General features: G+C 35.1%; 1 protein-coding gene and 2 pseudogenes across 2 annotated transcripts in view; 2 read left to right on the top strand and 1 right to left on the bottom strand.

Moving 5' to 3' along the window:
- Positions 1-18,206, top strand: part of TAOK1 (TAO kinase 1) — a 146,364-nt gene that overhangs the window by 97,135 nt on the left and 31,023 nt on the right. Inside the window, exons 8-14 of one of the 2 annotated variants that reach the window (XM_047832129.1) lie at positions 1,058-1,149; positions 3,107-3,200; positions 5,921-6,002; positions 9,767-9,934; positions 11,893-12,096; positions 14,219-14,353; positions 16,635-16,871. In XM_047832129.1, coding sequence (XP_047688085.1) covers positions 1,058-1,149; positions 3,107-3,200; positions 5,921-6,002; positions 9,767-9,934; positions 11,893-12,096; positions 14,219-14,353; positions 16,635-16,871 — 1,012 coding nt within the window. Of the gene's footprint in view, positions 1-1,057; positions 1,150-3,106; positions 3,201-5,920; positions 6,003-9,766; positions 9,935-11,892; positions 12,097-14,218; positions 14,354-16,634; positions 16,872-18,206 lie in introns of those variants that run through there. The other variant, XM_047832130.1, reaches the window with a different exon arrangement.
- LOC125152308 (uncharacterized) lies at positions 5,788-5,884 on the bottom strand (annotated as a pseudogene).
- LOC125151338 (60S ribosomal protein L34-like) lies at positions 8,056-8,394 on the top strand (annotated as a pseudogene).

The raw sequence follows: 18,206 nt of genomic DNA, 5'->3' as shown, positions 1-18,206 counted from the left end.
AACAGTTTAAAAAAAATGTCTAATTGAAAACATGAATTAATGTTCCATTTTATAACCAAGACACCTACCTGTAAGGTTGATAATTGTGTAATTGTCTTCGTTATGAGCTGCTCTAGCCATGTGTATCATGGAGCACTGTTCCTATTTAAAAGGAAGACTGACAAACTATTGTTATTCGGTGTTGGTTATTGTGGCAGATATTTTCTTAAATGCATGGAGTGAGCTTGTCACATGAAGGAAAACAACTGACAGTATTGTCAATGATGAAATTCCATCTTTCAAGCATAAATCAGACTTTTGTAGTGGGATCCTGAGATCAAAATAGTTAAGACTTACTAGCCCAAGAATTATACAATGTTATAGTATGCAGCCCTGCTCTGGGGCATCCTTTCTTTAGGATGCTGTTACATGATCATGACAAATGGGGAGAGTGAGTCTCACGCTCTATATGCAATGGTAAATATTTACCTGACAGCCTGTGGTGCATTTATTTCTCATTATAAAAATTCTTACATCCAGACATAATGTCTAGAATTCATCTAGAATTCACACAGGTGTTCTCTATGTAGATGGTCATTATATTTTTTTAAAAAATTTTTTTTTCAACGTTTATTTATTTTTGGGACAGAGAGAGACAGAGCATGAACGGGCGAGGGGCAGAGAGAGAGGGAGACACAGAATCGGAAACAGGCTCCAGGCTCTGAGCCATCAGCCCAGAGCCCGACGCGGGGCTCGAACTCACGGACCGCGAGATTGTGACCTGGCTGAAGTCGGACGCTTAACCGACCGCGCCACCCAGGCGCCCCAATATTTTTAAAGAATAGTATACTGGGGCACCTGGGTGGCTCAGCCAGTTAAGTGTCAGATTCTTGATTTCGGCTTGATGACAAGCTGTGATGACAACTCGGAGCCTGCTTGAGATTCTCTCTCATCCTCTCTCTCTGCCCCTCCCCTGCTCGTTGTGCTCTATCTCTCTCTAAATAAATAAATAAACATTAAAAAAAAAGCATAGTATACCTTTTTTTGCTTTTAATTTAAGTGTCATTTTATGTTTTAGGATGGCCCCAGAAGTAATTTTAGCCATGGATGAAGGACAGTATGATGGCAAAGTAGATGTATGGTCTCTTGGAATAACATGTATTGAACTAGGTAAGCATTGTTCCTTAGGTATATTATATTTGCTTTGTTAAATTGCCTAAAATAATTTTGCACTGTGATGCTAATTTTCAGGTATCTATGTCCAATATTTAATGAGTATTTGTTAAACATGTAAAATATGTCTGATTACTATATTTACCTTAGGTAGAAAGTGTCTAAAGCGTTTATGAATTACTTACCTCTGCCTAGGATACTTCTTACTTTGAATTAAGTATGAGGGTTAGATATTGGACCTCATGCCATATTGTAACAGTTTGATTTTCTGCACACATTTTATTCTGTTGCCCATAAAGGGAGCTATGCTAAAGGTAGTGTACCATCATTCCCAGGGTGGGACCTAACATTCCCAGTGTAAGTGAGCCAGGTAGATAATTGAACTGTGACTGTAATTGATGATGATGTCCATCTTCTTGCTCTTGATTCTCCATGCTTCTCCCCTTCCAGTCCAATATTCTTTCCTTTTTTTTCTTCTTATAAAAGTATTCCAGTCAACTTTATCTAAAAGTGGGAAGGGGCACCTGCGTGTCTCAGTTGTGGTTAAGTGTCAGACTCTTGATCTTGGCTCAGGTTATGATCTCCTGGTTGATGAGATTGAGCCCCGCACTGGGCTGTGTGCTGACAGCTCAAAGCCTGTTTGGGATTCTGTCTCTGCCCCTCCCCTGCTCACGTGCGTGCTCGCTCACTCTCAAAATAAATATATAAACTTAATATAATGGAATCATTCAAAATCATGCACCACCTCTTGAGAAAATGTAGCAATGATAAAAATATGTTTTACTTCTTGATATTCCTGCCAAAGATGTATAACTCAAATTTAATCATAGGACAAATTCAAATTGAGGAACATTCAAGAGTCTTGTACACTTCAAAATTGTCAAGGTTGTGACTTCAGCTATTACCTTAAGAGACTAGAAAAAGAGGAGCAAGGTGCACCTGGCTCAGTCAGTAGACCATGCGACTCTAGATCTTGGGGTCATCAGTTCAAACCCCATGTTGAGTGTGGAGCCTACTTTAAAAAAAAAAAGAAAGAAAAGAAACAGAGTAAATTCAACCCAAAATAAGCAGAAGAAAGAGAATGTAAAAAATCAAAGCAAGAATCAAATAAAGTCTCTAGCCAGATTGATCAGGAAAAAAAGAAGACACAAATTACCAATATCAAGAATGAGAAGTGACATCACTACTACAGGTATTAAAAGGATTATAGGAAGGTATTATGAACAATTTTATGTTAATTTAACAATTTAGATAAGACTCACCCATTCCTTGATGCAAATGATCAAGGCTTGCTTTTGCTACAGAGGACATTATTGGAACTTTGATTGAAATTTGAATGGGGGTTGAGGATTAGAGGATAGTCCTGTATCAGTATTAATGGTCTGATTTAATTGTGGTGCTTTAGTGGAATGTTCTTATTTATAGAAAGTATACACTGAAGTATTTAGGGGTGGTAGGGCATTAAGCCAGCAACTTAGTATTAAGCCAGCAACGTAGTGTAAATTGACTCACTTGAAAAAGTTCTTTGAGGGGCGCTTGGGTGGCTCAGTCGGTTAAGCCTCTGACTTTGGCTCGGGTCATGATCTCGCCCCACATCGGGCTCTGTGCTGACAGCTCAGACACTGGAGCCTTCTTTGGATTCTGTGTCTCCCTTTCTCTCTGTTCCTCCCTCGTTCATGCTCTGTCTCTCAAAAATTAATAAAAGTTAAAAAAATTTTTTTAAAAAGAAAAAAGAAAAGAAGAGGTTCTTTGAGCTCTACTTGGAAATTTTTTTGCTAAGTTTGAGACTATTTCCAAAAAAAAAAATTTTTTTTAACAGTATTTGCAAGCATGCCTCTATATAACAGGCTCATATTTTATTTTATTTTATTTTATTTTATTTTATTTTATTTTATTATTTTTTTTCTTTTTAATAGGCTCATATTTTAACAGGAAAATTTTCTTTCTTTTACAGCGGAAAGGAAGCCTCCTTTATTTAATATGAATGCAATGAGTGCCTTATATCACATAGCCCAAAATGAATCCCCTACATTACAGTCTAATGAATGGTGAGTATTGCTTGGACATATATTACTCAACATTGTATAAATTAAATACTTTTTAAATAATGTTATCAAAATGATTTAATTCAATTAGGTAAAGTGTATTACTTGAAGAGATATTAAATTGGTTTGTTTTACCCTTACATCATGTTTATCCTCTATATATTCTGCTTTTTGTAACATATGTGTAACTCAGTTCAGAAATAAAGATAGATGAGGCCACAGAGAAGCAAAAAGTATTGCTTTTTATAAAATTTTAAATTTTATTTTTTTCTTTGAACTTTTGGAACACATATAACCCTGATTATATAATAAATAGCTTAATTTAAACAGTATTTTATAACTAAAATACATAGATTACCACAACTTATAGTGGTATTTTTGGGGGGAATGGTTTATAATTTATGAAGTTTAAAGCATAGATAAAATGATTTATCAAAATTATCAGATAATTAATAACTTTGCAATTGTTCTAATTGTTACTATGATATTTATATTTAGAATGGTTTGTTATTCCATGTTCTAGTGCTTCCTTGATTTGATAAAATTAGCTCATTCATGTAAAGAACTTTATAAAGGACAGATTGACAGTTTTAGAAAACTAGAATTTTTATCATTGATAGAAAATTTTAGTGTATGTATCTAAGTATATTCAAGTATATCTAGCATTTAAAAACTTCTGGGGAGATATCTAAAATGCTAAATACTTTTAAATTCGCAAGTAGTTACATAAATTAGTGAAACTTTATTTTTTTTAAGATTATATATTTAAGGCAGATTTGTAGATCATTGTTACCTGTTTAGAGATATGTAGAAGGAATCTTCTGGCACAGAGTTTACCATCATGGTATATGTTAGTAATAAGTATATTGAACACAGACTATCGTTACACTCTTTGATACATAGGAATTCAAAAAAGAATTCTTGCCTTCAAGGAATTTAAAATCTTATGTGAATATGGAAAGACAAACATTGATTAAGTAATTATTACTACCTTCCTCACCCTCATCAGTAACATTGTATAATAATATGTTGCAGACTTCTAGAGCACCTGGGTGGCTCAGTCAGTTATCATGTCTCGAGCTCATGGTTCGTGACCTCATTCAATCCCTGTGATGTTAGCATGGAGCCTGCTTGGGATTCTTTCTCCCTCTCTGCCCTCCCTGGCTCATCCTCACTCCCTCTCTTTTTCTCTCTCTCAGAACAATAAGCATTTTTTAAAATACATTGCAGACTTTTGATGTTTTACAAAATATCTAAATTGATTTTCTGGGCTTAATGGAAGTTTATGCACTTATTTAGGAATACTAAATACTTAGGTGTAAAACTGCTCCCTCCAAAACAAATAGATTGATGTTCTAAAGTTGCAATAGAGAAGATGATCCAAGAGGCAAACAAGAAAGAGAGATGGCGGGCGCCTGGGTGGCTCAGTCGTTGAGTGTCCGACTTCAGCTCAGGTCACAATCTCACGGTCCGTGGGTTCGAGCCCCGTGTCGGGCTCTGGGCTGATGGCCCGGGGCCTGGAGCCTGCTTCCGATTGTGTGTCTCCCTCTCTCTCTGCTCCTCCCTCATTCATGCTCTGTCTCTCTCTGTCTCAAAAAAAATAAATAAACGTTAAAAAAAAAATTAAAAAAAAAGAAAGCGAGATGGCGTAGAGAAAAGAAACAAAAAATTGAAAAGAATGTTATCTTAAATTTGAATGCAAAGAAGAAAGATTGGCTTCCCTAATTTTGCCTCAATATAGAACAAGTTATGATATTTAAATATGTGAGAATAGGATTTTTTTTTAAGTTTTATTTAAATTCCAGTTAACATACTGTGTAATGTAAGTTTCAGGTGTACAATATAGTGATTGAGCATTTCATACATCAATCACCCTGTGGCTCATCATGACAACTATACTCCTTAATCCTCATCACTTATTTAACCCATCCCCCCACACACCCCCCTTTTGTCAACCATCAGTTCTCTATAGTTAAGAGTCCATTTCTTGGTTTGAGCCTCTCTCCCCCCCCTCCCCCCACTCCTTCCCTCTCTGCCCCCCTTTGCTCGTTTGTTTTGTTTCTTAACTTGTGAGAGCAGGATTTTTTAAATAATCTGTGTAAATTTGTCCTTGGAAAATGGTAAAGATTCATTGGTTGCTTTAAATAGATTTTCATAGGGGTACCTGGGTGGCTTAGTCGGTTAAGTGTCTGACTTCGGCTCAGGTCATGATCTCATGGTCTGTGGGTTCGAGCCCCGCGTCGGCTCTGTGCTGACAGCTCAGAGCCTGGAGCCTGCTTCAGATTCTGTGTCTCCCTCTCTCTGACCCTCCCCCATTCATGCTCTGTTTCTCTCTGTCTCAAAAATAAATAAACATTAAAAAAAATTAGATTTTCATAGATTTATATAAAATATACAATATATTTTATCTGCTTTTTTTTTTGATAATTCCTTTTCCACTCCCCCTCCCACCAGTAGGCACATGCCTTGATTTGTGGATGTTGTTTTCTTTAATTAAGTTTTTATTTAAATTCCAGTTAACATATAGTGTAAAATTAGTTCCAGGTGTAGAATTTAGTAATTTGACATTTACATACAACACCTATTGCTCAGAAATATGGAATACTTCATGAATTTGCATGTCGTCTTTGCACAGGGACTATGCTGATCTTCTCTGTATGGTTTGTGGATGTGTTTTAAAAGGAAATAGCAATATGTTCACTTGATACTTTCCTTTACAATAGGTCTGATTATTTTCGCAACTTTGTAGATTCTTGCCTCCAGAAAATCCCTCAAGATCGCCCTACATCAGAGGAACTTTTAAAGGTCAGTTTTACTTGGTCTGTTTTCTACCCTTAAGAAATTAAAATAATTTAAAGAAGGTGTTTTATTCTTTTTTTGACTTTTGTGTCAGTATAAAGTATGCTCTACTAATTTTTTACTAAAATGCTCATTTTATATACTCTTCTCTTTTGGAACTTTTCTTAGAGTTTTTTCATTTGTTTTTCCAAAATTAATTAACTGCTGTACCATGTCTGAATAGAATATATAGTTGTATATTCCAAATACTACCAACTGGCCATTTGTAAGTGCAAGAATATATTCATGAGTTATAACTCCATATTTTAATTCATGTGGAACAATGTCATATTTAAAAGTTAGTAAAACAAAGTTTAACTTTGGATTTAATTTAAAAAAAATTTTTAATGTTTATTTATTTTTGAGAAAGAGAGAGGGTGCGAGTGGGGCAGGGGCAGAGAGAGGGAGACACAGAATCCAAAGCAGGTTCTGGGCTCTGAGCTGTCAGCACAAAGTCCAACACAGGACTCGAACCCATTAACCTTGAGATCATAACCTGAGTAGAAGTCAGATGCTTAACTGACTGAGCCACCCAGGTGCTCTCATTTAAGTTTTATGTCTGCCACACTTTATATATTTATCAGTTGTATATTAAAATAATATGAAAGAAAGAGAAATGGTGTATAATATATCTGTATAATTATTGTGGGAGAAAAGAGCTTTTAAAAGAAACTGTTAAAAATGCATATCATGTTTCTGTTTCCTTTTTGGAAATAATTTTTCTAACTTGGCAATGAAAATATTCTGAGAATCATGTAAATTCTATTCGGTTTTTAATGTGTTTGGTTACTTAGTTTAAACACATGATTAGTGTATGCTCTTTATTCTCAAAAATTGATTATTTTATTTGGAGGTTGGCCATGTTATTAATAGCAATAATGACATTGTTGAACTTAATATAGTTCCTAAAACATCTAGATAAAGCAGTAGTAGATAAACATCTAGATAAAGCAGGATTTGACTGTCTTCTTGTGTCCCTAAAGGATATTGTTGATTTTTCACTATAAGATTTAAGTAGACCATTTTTACATGAATGTTCTATAATTTCAGAGAGGTTTAATTTATTTTCACTAACACACATCAAAGGTTCAAAGAAACTGAAATTTGATTGTATTATTTAGAACCACAGTATGTAGAAGAACAATATAGTTTCAGTAATGATTGTGGGATTTGAGGCAGTAAGTTCATTCATAGTCTCAGAAATGAAAGCCTAGGTAAATAAGTATTTATAATAGTAACAAAAGGCTTAGTATAGCTAGAAATTATGTTAGTGATAAATAAGCAAGATTTAACATTTATTTATTTTTGGGAGAAAGCATGAGTGGGAGAGGGGCAGAGAGAGAGGGAGACACAGAATTGGAAGCAGGCTCTAGGCTCTGAGCTGTCAGCACAGAGCCCGACGCGGGGCTCAAACCCACGAGCAGTGAGATCATAACCTGAACTGAAGTTGCATGCCCAACCGACTGAGCCACCCAGGTGCCCCTAAATAAGCAAGGTTTATATGTAGAAAACTATTAAACTTAGAAATTTAAGATTTATTATTTTTGGATAAGAAGACCGAATATTGTAAATCATGATACCTTAACCTTTCTAAGGCTCAGGAAAAAGAATCTGACTGTCTTCTTATACTATAGGCAAAGAAGTGATTTGGTGATGATAACCCAACCCATGAGATGAGACCTGGATATTTGGTGGTTAGATCCCAAGTCTGCATACAGTATTCATTTTGCTAGTTCATAGCATGTATTGGCACAGCCTTACTGAAAATGATAGGAATTATCTATTTGGTACTTTCCCTTTGGTCTAATTATATTTCTGTTACAGTTCATCATAAAAAGAGCTAATAGAAAAAAATTTTAATGTATGAAGCTATCTCAGAATTAAAAATCTATAGGCCTCGTGTTTATGAGTTTGAAATAACAATACTTACGACAGTGAAAGTAGAGTAAAATATCATATAATTAAAATTCTTTACAGGAGCTTTTTCCTCTTCTGGGGATGGTGTCTTTAGGCATTCAGAATGGTCCAGCATTTGACATACTGTCATAGGCTGTCCTACATACAATATAGGTTCTAACAAAACTAGGCTGTCCTGAACCCCTGGTAATAGAATCTTCTTTATACAAAGAAGGGTGGGAAAGCACCAAAATCCCCATGTGGTATGGGCCCAGACTGACTTTGAGGAGTTTATGCTGTGACACTTACAGTTCTTATGAGATTATCTAAAATGAAAAATACATCAGCAAGGACTATGGTGTGCTATATGTGTTTGGGACAGGATCAAGTGTGCTCTCCTGTTGAGGAGCAGAAAATCGTTAAAGTGTTGAAGGCATAAGCACAGAATCAGAAAGCTAAATAAAAAAATGAAGTTTTTTGAGTAATAAAAAAATCAAAAGGCAAAAAAAATTCTTTAAAGAAGAAATGCTTTTGAACAAAGGTAAAAAGTATTACAAGAATTCAAGGACATTTCACAGAACTCAAGGCAAAAGGTGTCTTTCTGCAGTCTCTATGCTGTGTGTGTGTGTTTTTTTTTTAACGTTTATTTATTTTTGAGACAGAGACAGGGCATGAACGGGGGAGGGGCAGAGAGAGAGGGAGACACAGAAACGGAAGCAGGCTCCAGGCTCTGGGCCATCAGCCCAGAGCCTCACGCGGGGCTCGAACTCACAGACCGTGAGATCGTGACCTGAGCTGAAGTCAGATGCTTAACCGACTGAGCCACCCAGGCGCCCCTGTATGCTGTGTTTCTATAAATCAAAATTTATACATAGAAAATTTCTGAAGAAATATATCAAAATGTAACAGTGATAATGATAGAATTGTTCTTTGTACTTTTCTGTATTTGATAAGGTTAAATTTATTAAATGTTAGTGGTAAAAATCACTATACAATGGCTTTTAATCAACTGCTAGTGTTTTATGGAGTGTTGTTTATACAGCATATAAAGAAACTCCTACTATCCAAGTTTATGTTACTATAAAATCATTTTTTTTTTTTTTATTTTTTTTTTTTTTTATTAAAATTTTTTTTTTTTTTTTTCAACGTTTATTTATTTTTGGGACAGAGAGAGACAGAGCATGAACGGGGGAGGGGCAGAGAGAGAGGGAGACACAGAATCGGAAACAGGCTCCAGGCTCTGAGCCATCAGCCCAGAGCCCGACGCGGGGCTCAAACTCACGGACCGTGAGATCGTGACCTGGCTGAAGTCGGACGCTTAACCGACTGCGCCACCCAGGCGCCCCTATAAAATCATTTTTGATTTTAACCATAATTTACCATAAAATCATTTCTGTTGAAACCTAATACAGCTCAGAACTGTACATGCCTTTTCTATGAAATCAGTTTTAAGAATATGTAAACCTTTTTTAGCCTTTATTTAGGGCTCTGTTGAACTTAATTCTTAGTGTTTAATTGGACTTTTTGTTTATTTCAACTCTGCATTTTCATTTAGCCAACAAAGGTATCATGTTTCTATTAAATGCACAGAGGTAGTTAAGTATGCATAGAGTGTGTGTGTGTGTGTGTGTGTGTGTGTGTGTGTGTATGTAGAAGACAATTTCGTAAATTAAGAAGCCAAAAATGTAGTAGAATTAGATAGCTATAGATTATATGCATTATCTATTATGATTAATTACGATAGTAACTACTGTTTGAGAAAGGGGTACATTTGTACGCATTAAAAATAATATATATAAATTTCATCCTGACTTTCACCTTCTGCTTTTATCCAGCACATGTTTGTTCTTCGGGAGCGCCCTGAAACAGTGTTAATAGATCTCATTCAAAGGACAAAGGATGCAGTAAGAGAGCTGGACAATCTGCAGTATCGAAAGATGAAGAAACTCCTTTTCCAGGAGGCACATAACGGACCAGCAGTAGAAGCACAGGAAGAAGAAGAGGTAATAACTTAGAAATGACTCAAATATTGAGCCCTCTTTATTGGCTTCTTTCCTTATGCACCTAGTCTTGCCATGAATTTTTATATTAGTGGTTCCCAGATTGTGTTTTCTTAATATTGGTCCTGTAAGATCCCAGGAGGGAAAAAAGGTTTTGCATTCTTTAAACCTAACCCCTTCGTAGTACACAATGACCTGATAAAGCTCTGCAAAGTCTTTTATTAAAGAAACTTATTCAACTTTAATCTAGACTCCATCAAATTTTTTGGCTACTGAACCCTGTTTTGCCTTATTACCTGATTCCATGGGACATGCTTTTGGAAGTATTTGAAATTATAGACTTTAGAAATTGACAGTACTCGTTCAGAAGTCGTTAGAATTACAAAGCATTGTGCTCTGTCACCAGGGATACTTGAATCAGAAGTTCTATATAATTTCATTCCATCTGCACAGTTCTAAAGTACCAATTTTACAGATGAGTAAAGCAAAGCTCAGTGGTTAATTTCTCATAGGTTCATATGGGTTCAAATTCACGTATCTCTCACTCTCAAGGCCAAGTTCTTTCCGTGTTGCCTTTTGTAGGGTATGGAAATATAAATTTGCAATAGAAATGTTATAGAACTTCCTCACAAGGAAATCTACATATTTGTGGAGCTATCTTTTTTTACTCTAAATATTTTCATTTTTCTTTGTTCCTGTCAGAATTTGTTGATTCTTTTTTACTACTTTTCAGAGAGATCAGTTTGCATTCTGAAACCAGGAGCAATAGTTACTTACTTTACTTTTTCTTTTTTAATAGTGCTACATAATTAATGAACTAGAAAATACAAGACTTTCTTAACTTACAGTTTTGGTGTTGTTCATTTTGTTTTTTAGTTCATACAGTGATCACTAGAAGATTATTTTGAGCTTTTTTAGATATCTGAAATATTTGAGTAAAGTTGTAAAATTAATAAAATTCTAATGTAGTTAAATCTATAACAGCATCTCTTTTAGGCTGGGGATATATATATATACATATGTATATATATATATATACATATTTATATATGTATATATATATATATATAATCATATGTCTGTGTTAAATTTTGAGTATCTTACAGAATTTTGGTGCCCAGATAACATGGCTTGCCTGGTTACTTCATAAAACATTCTTGGGGCGCCTGGGTGGCGCAGTCGGTTAAGCCTCCGACTTCAGCCAGGTCACGATCTCGCGGTCCGTGAGTTCGAGCCCCGCGTCAGGCTCTGGGCTGATGGCTCAGAGCCTGGAGCCTGTTTCCGATTCTGTGTCTCCCTCTCTCTCTGCCCCTCCCCCGTTCATGCTCTGTCTCTCTCTGTCCCCCAAAAAAATAAATAAATGTTGAAAAAAAAAAAAATTTAAAAAAAAAAAAAAAAAACATTCTTACGAATGTGATTAAATGTATAGGTAATATATAATTTTTAATTTACAAAAAATAGATGGGAATTAATACTAAATTGATGAAAGAAGGATAGGCTAGATAATATATTCTGAGGAAGGAAAATATACTTAAAAGGCTTCCTTAAAAAATAACTAAAAGGGGTTATTTATAAAATTAAAAATGATTGGTGCGTATTTTAAGTATGGGAGTTATTGAGAAATGAGCAAAATTTTCTCTATACCCCATGAGATGTGTGGTAGAAATAGATTTCAAAAGTGACAAATTAGAGAAAATGCTACACTGTGGAAATAACCCATAAATGATTAACTGAATTTTTGACATGTTGGGCTTTTTGTTATTTAGGTGTTGGTCATTTTTATTTTGTTTGTTTTTCAGCTGCTAAACTTCCTTCCTGGTCTTGGCAAATATAGGGAATTTCTCACAATAGACCTCTAACTTTCTTTCTTAAAGATTGTGTGCCAAGCACTGTGATAAGTGATTATAAGTAGCAATTCAAAAGAGATAAAGATACTTGAACCTAATGCTTTTTTCCCTTAGGAACAAGATCATGGTGTTGGCCGGACAGGAACAGTGAATAGTGTTGGAAGTAATCAGTCTATTCCCAGTATGTCCATCAGTGCCAGTAGCCAAAGTAGTAGTGTTAACAGTCTTCCAGATGCCTCAGATGACAAGAGTGAGCTAGACATGATGGAGGGAGACCACACAGTGATGTCTAATAGTTCTGTCATCCATTTAAAACCTGTGAGTATTTGGGTTTCAGTGAAAAAAAATTTCAGCTTTGGTAAATAATTTTCTTTATCTGATTAGTTTAATAAGGAGCTTGTCTTGGATGTTTTAGAACTTTGGAACATTTTTCGGTAACTTATTTTAAAGTGACATTAGGCTTGTTAATTCCCAGTATAATACCTGCATTTGGGAACCTATTGTTTTGAGAATACAAAAAGAATATTTTAAAAATCTTAGAAGAAAGACATATATAGAAACACTAAGTAATATATAATTTGAAGTTAGTTTCATGAAAAATAAAGTATTTAAAATATTTACAAATAGTAAGTATACACTTGAAAGTCATGATAATGGTTGTCTTTGGGGAGTAGGAAAAAGGATTGCAGTGGGTAATGATCAAAAGTGACTTGCATTGTCTGTAATGTTTACATCTTTAAAATAAAGATGTGGTTCATATATACAATGGAATACTACTTGGCAGTGAGAAATACTACTTGGCAATGTTGCCATTTGCAGCAATGTGGATGGAACTGGAGGGTATTATGCTAAGTGAAATAAGTCAGTCAGAGAAAGACAGATACCATGTTTTCACTCCTATGTGGGATTTGAGAAACTTAGCAGAAGACCATGGGGGAAGGGAAGGAGAAAACAATAGTTTCAAACAGAGAGGAAGGCAAACCATAAGAGACTTAAATACAGAGAACAAACTAAGGCTTGAAGGAGGGGGCAGGGCGGGGGGAATGGGTGATGGGCATTGAGAAGGGCATTTGTTGAGATGAGCACTGGGTGTTGTATGTAAGCGATGAATCATGGGAACCTACTCCTGAAACCAAGAGCACATTGTATATACTGTATGTTAGCTAACTTGACAATAAATTATATTTAGAAAAAAAAGGAAATATGATTTTTGCTACATTATTCTTCATACTTTTGAGTGCAAAATTTTTAATTTTCTTGAAAACATTTGAAAGTCAGGTAACTTGTGTTTAGTAACTAATAGGAATGCTTCCTTTTTAACTTCACAGCTTATAGTATTACCTAGAAGCTTATTAGGCACAAGAACTAAAAGGCAGAAGTAACTCAAGTATTCATCAACAGATGAATACATAAATAAACCATGGTATATACATACAATGGAATATTATTCGGCTATAAAGAAGAATGAAATTCTGATATATGCTACAATGCAAGTAAACCTTGAAATGTTAACACTAAGGGGTATTAAGCCAGATGCAAAAGGAAATATTGCATAATTCCACTTACATAAAATATCTAGAATAAGCAAATTCGTAGAGACACAAAGTAGATTAGTGGTTACCAGGGACTTGAGTGGAGGATAAAATGGAGAGTTTTTTTTAATAGATACAATTTCCATTTGGGGTGATGGAAAAGTTTTGGAAATGGTGGTAGTTGTATAACATTGAGAATATAATTATTGCCACTGAATTGTACATCTAAACATGGTTAAAATGGCAAATTTTATATATATTTTACTACACTCACACAAATAGTGCTTAGGAATGATTTAGTTGAGTGGTGGTATTATTCAGGACAAACTCATGTTTAATTTTTGCATCCTTAGGCAGTAGAATCAGCAGTAAAATAAGATTATTCCCACAATTAGTTGGTTGCTACTTAATTTACTTCCTCTTCAGTTAATGAACTAAGCTATATATAAGGAAAGACATGATTTCTTAAAATATTTACAGTTACTTTTTGATTACTTACTTTGGACAGAAGGCAGAAGTATTATAAAAGTATTTTTAAGATATATTATTGTTTTCAAAAAAAAAAAAAGATATATTATTGTTTTCAAAACCCAAGAGCCTTAGAGTAATTTTTGACTGCTGTTTAAAATTATTAAACCTTTTCCATTTTATATACAATAATTAGGATATAAATCTAACCTCATATATTTCCTTATCCTAAATCTGTGTGCTGTTTCATACACTTAGGGAATAATGTTTCCTGATTCTAATTATATTGAAAATAAAATGTCAGCATTCTCAATTTTTGTTTTTACTTTTTAAAATTATTTCTTTAAGATAAATTGATCACGTGGTCTCTAAATTTTCTTGAAAGTTCAAGTGAACTGTATTTGTTCACCTCAAATAGTATTGTCTTCTTCTTTGCTTAGGAGGAAGAAAATTACAGAGAAGAGGGAGATCCTAGAACAAGAGCATCAGATCCACAATCTCCACCTCAAGTGTCTCGTCATAAATCACACTATCGTAATCGGGAACACTTTGCTACTATAAGGACAGCATCACTGGTATGTTCTTCCCTTGAATTAGAAATACATTTCTCAGGGACGCCTGGGTGGCTCAGTAGGTTAAGCATCCAACTCTTGGTTTTGGCTCAGGTCTTGATCTCACGGTTCATGAGATCAAGCTCCATGTTGGGCTCTGCACTGACAGCAAGAAGCCTGCTAGGGATTCTCTCTCATCCTCTCTCTCTATGCCCCTCCCCTGTTCATGCTTGCATGCTTGCTCTCTCTCAAAATAAATAAATATTTTTTAAGAAGAAATACATTTTTCATTTTGGATTGTGGCACCTATACTCAGGTTATGACTATGTCTTATTTTTTTGTATCTGAGGATTATTTTATAAAATACCCATTCAACATTTAAGTGCCTTTTATAAGATACTATATAGAATACTCTGAGAGACATTAAACTAGTAATGTCTTCACGGTGTACAGAAATAACTAATATATTAGAATATATCAAATGCTTAAGAGGGCTAGAAGGTACTAAATAGGAATTCAGATTATTTTTGGTTTGTGGCATAAAGGAAGTATTTATAAAAGAAATTGTTTGAGATTTTAATAATTAGTTGGTTTTAGGCACAGAGAGGAAGAAAAAGTTATTTCTGCAATATAAGAATTAACAGTAAGGAAATAACCGAGGCTAACCAAAATGGGGGAATGTTTGCGAAATGGCAGGTAATTCAGTTTGATGTATTGAAAATATAGTTCTGATTTCCCAAATAACAATAAAAAGTGGATTATGGGGGTGCCTGACTGGTTCAGTTGGTTAAGTGTCCCAACTCTTGATTTTGGCTCAGGTCATGATCACAAGGTCCGTGAGCTTGACCTCTTCATTGGGCTCTGCACTGACAGTGTGGAGACTGCTTGGGATTCTCTCCCTCCTCTGCCTTGTCTTTCTCTCTCTCAAAATAAATAAATGAACTTAAAAAAACTTAAAAAAAGGATCATATATCAACAAGGATGTTGTTGTAGTGGGGTGCTTATTACCCTTATCAGTCAGATTAAGTAGGACCAAAACATGATAAAGTATACACTGGATAAAAAGAAATTACATTAAGATATCATATGAAAAGTAGGCTGTTAGAAAATATGACAGGAAGTAAAAAAAGATGTATCTGAGGAAAAAAGTTATCTGAGTTATCAGCTACATAAGCAGACTTTATAAATCCCATGCAGTGGCCCATGAATCTGTATGACATGTGGGGTCAAGAATGCCATCACCCACACTGGGTGTAGAGATTACTTACAAATAAAGAAAATTTTTTAAAATGATTAATTTTATACTATGTGAATTTTTAGCTCAATTTAAAAATCCAATTTATACATTTTTTTCTTTATAATCAGTACCTTTTGTATCCTGTCCAGGAAATATTTGTTTACCCAAGTAATGATGGTAGTCCCATGTTTTCTTTTGCTTTATGATTCTGAGTTTTATGTTTAGGTCACATGATTCTTTTCAAAGTAATTTTTGTATATGGAATGACATATGAGCCAAGGTTTATTTCTTTATTTTTTATACAAATAACCAGTTGTTTCAGCAGGATTTTTTTTTTTTTAGAGAGTGTGAGCTAGGGAGGGGCAGAGAGAGTGAGAATCCTAAGCCGGCTCTGTGCCCAGCACGGAGTCTAACTCGGGGATCGATCTCCCAAACTGAACTGTGCAATCATGACTTAAGCCAAAATCAAGAGTCTGAAGCTTAACTGACTGAGCCTTCCAGGTGCCCCTCAGCAGGATTTGTTAAAAAACACTTTCTTGGGGCGCCTGGGTGGCGCAGTCGGTTAGGCGTCCGACTTCAGCCAGGTCACGATCTCGCGGTCCGCGAGTTCGAGCCCCGCGTCGGGCTCTGGGCTGATGGCTCAGAGCCTGGAGCCTGTTTCCGATTCTGTGTCTCCCTCTCTCTCTGCCCCTCCCCGGTTCATGCTCTGTCTCTCTCTGTCCCAAAAATAAATAAACGTTGAAAAAAAAAAAAAAAAAAAAAAACACTTTCCTTTTTTAATTAACTTGACTCCTTGGTAGAAAATCCAATTAACTATGTGTGGCTCTGTTTCTGGATTTTATTCTGTTCCTTTGGTCTATTCAGCCTGTCCTTATACCAGTACCACACTGTTTTGGTTGCTGAAGTGTATGTCTTCCAATTTTTGTATGTTCCTCAAGATTGTTTTGGCTAAATGGGATCTTTTACATTAATTGCCTGCTTAGTTAACAGCAGAGTGGTCTTAAAATGCTTTTGAAAGAAATGTGTTGCTTTATTTTATTCTTTTTTCTCTATTGTTTGTATGTCTAGGTTACAAGGCAAATGCAAGAACATGAGCAGGACTCTGAGCTTAGAGAACAGATGTCTGGCTATAAGAGAATGAGGCGGCAACATCAAAAGCAACTGATGACTCTGGAAAATAAGCTAAAGGCTGAGATGGATGAACATCGCCTCAGATTAGACAAAGATCTTGAAACTCAGCGTAACAATTTTGCTGCAGAGATGGAGAAACTTATCAAAAAACATCAGGCTGCTATGGAAAAAGAGGTGACTGATTCAGTATTATTAATTTGTGACCATCCCAGAATTAACCAAGATAACATTTTGATATTAGAGTATCTTTTCCTCAGAACCAAACAAAATCGATTGGAGAAAGGGAGGGACATTTATATAACATGTATAGTATGAAGTACTGTGTCTGGGAACCAGTAGACATGGGATTGTTTCCTGATACTTGATAGGTTTATAGTGTCACGGTGGGTAAATCATTCAACCTTTCTGGCCCTCAGGTACTTTGGTTATCTGAAGAGTTTGATAAATCACCTATCAATAAGGTGGCTCAGGTCTCAAAAAAAATCATTCATGATTCTCTTCCTTGTGTATTTTTTGGAAATCTTCTTTAAATTTAGACTAGCATTTTTATATCAGACAATAATTAAAGATTAAGAGATTCAGATTAAGGTTTAGCCCATTTGTTTATTTACAAATAAATGTCATTCTACTATATGATAAAAGTACATTTTTTAGTATTAATGTTTTGTGAAACCTTTTCTTCTAAAGGTTTTTGTTGTCCCATCAGTTTCATTTTATTTTGATAGTCAAATTTGTCAAGTACAATGTAAGCTTCTCAGTAAATTCACAGAATACCTTCAGATATGTCTGACTAGTCCACATTGAGGCATTATTTATCATAGCTACCCTATTCACCCTTCTTCTCCCCCAAAAAGAACCACTATCTCTTTATCATAGTGGCTTATAATATAAATTTATTAATTTACATATTAATAAATATTTATCAAAGTAAATATTTGATTTTGAAATAATTTGGTGAAAGAAAACTATCCTATTGGGCGTTAGGTAGTATTTTCAATAACTTAGGAAGAGGTAGATTCTAACATACTTAGGAAAGCAATTTATGAAACAGGATGTAGAATATGATTACAAATTTGTTTTAAAAATATATATGCTTAGGGGCGCCTGGGTGGCGCAGTCGGTTAAGCGTCCGACTTCAGCCAGGTCACGATCTCGCGGTCCGTGAGTTCGAGCCCCGCGTCAGGCTCTGGGCTGATGGCTCAGAGCCTGGAGCCTGTTTCCGATTCTGTGTCTCCCTCTCTCTCTGCCCCTCCCCCGTTCATGCTCTGTCTCTCTCTGTCCCAGAAATAAATAAAAACGTTGAAAAAAAAAATTAAAAAAAAAAAAAAAACACAAAAATATATATATATGCTTAGAAAAAGTTAGGAATATGTACCAAAATGTTTATGTTGGTTATCTCTGGGTGCTAAAATCATGGAAGATTTTCCTTCTTTGTGTTTTTCTGTACTTCATAAATGTTCTACAATGTTTATGCATTGCATATATAATCAGAAATAAGGTGTGCATATC

The sequence above is a fragment of the Prionailurus viverrinus genome, chromosome E1 (assembly GCF_022837055.1).
Source record: "Prionailurus viverrinus isolate Anna chromosome E1, UM_Priviv_1.0, whole genome shotgun sequence".
Lineage (NCBI taxonomy): Eukaryota > Metazoa > Chordata > Mammalia > Carnivora > Felidae > Prionailurus > Prionailurus viverrinus.
This window is presented reverse-complemented; position numbering and strand designations above follow the sequence as displayed.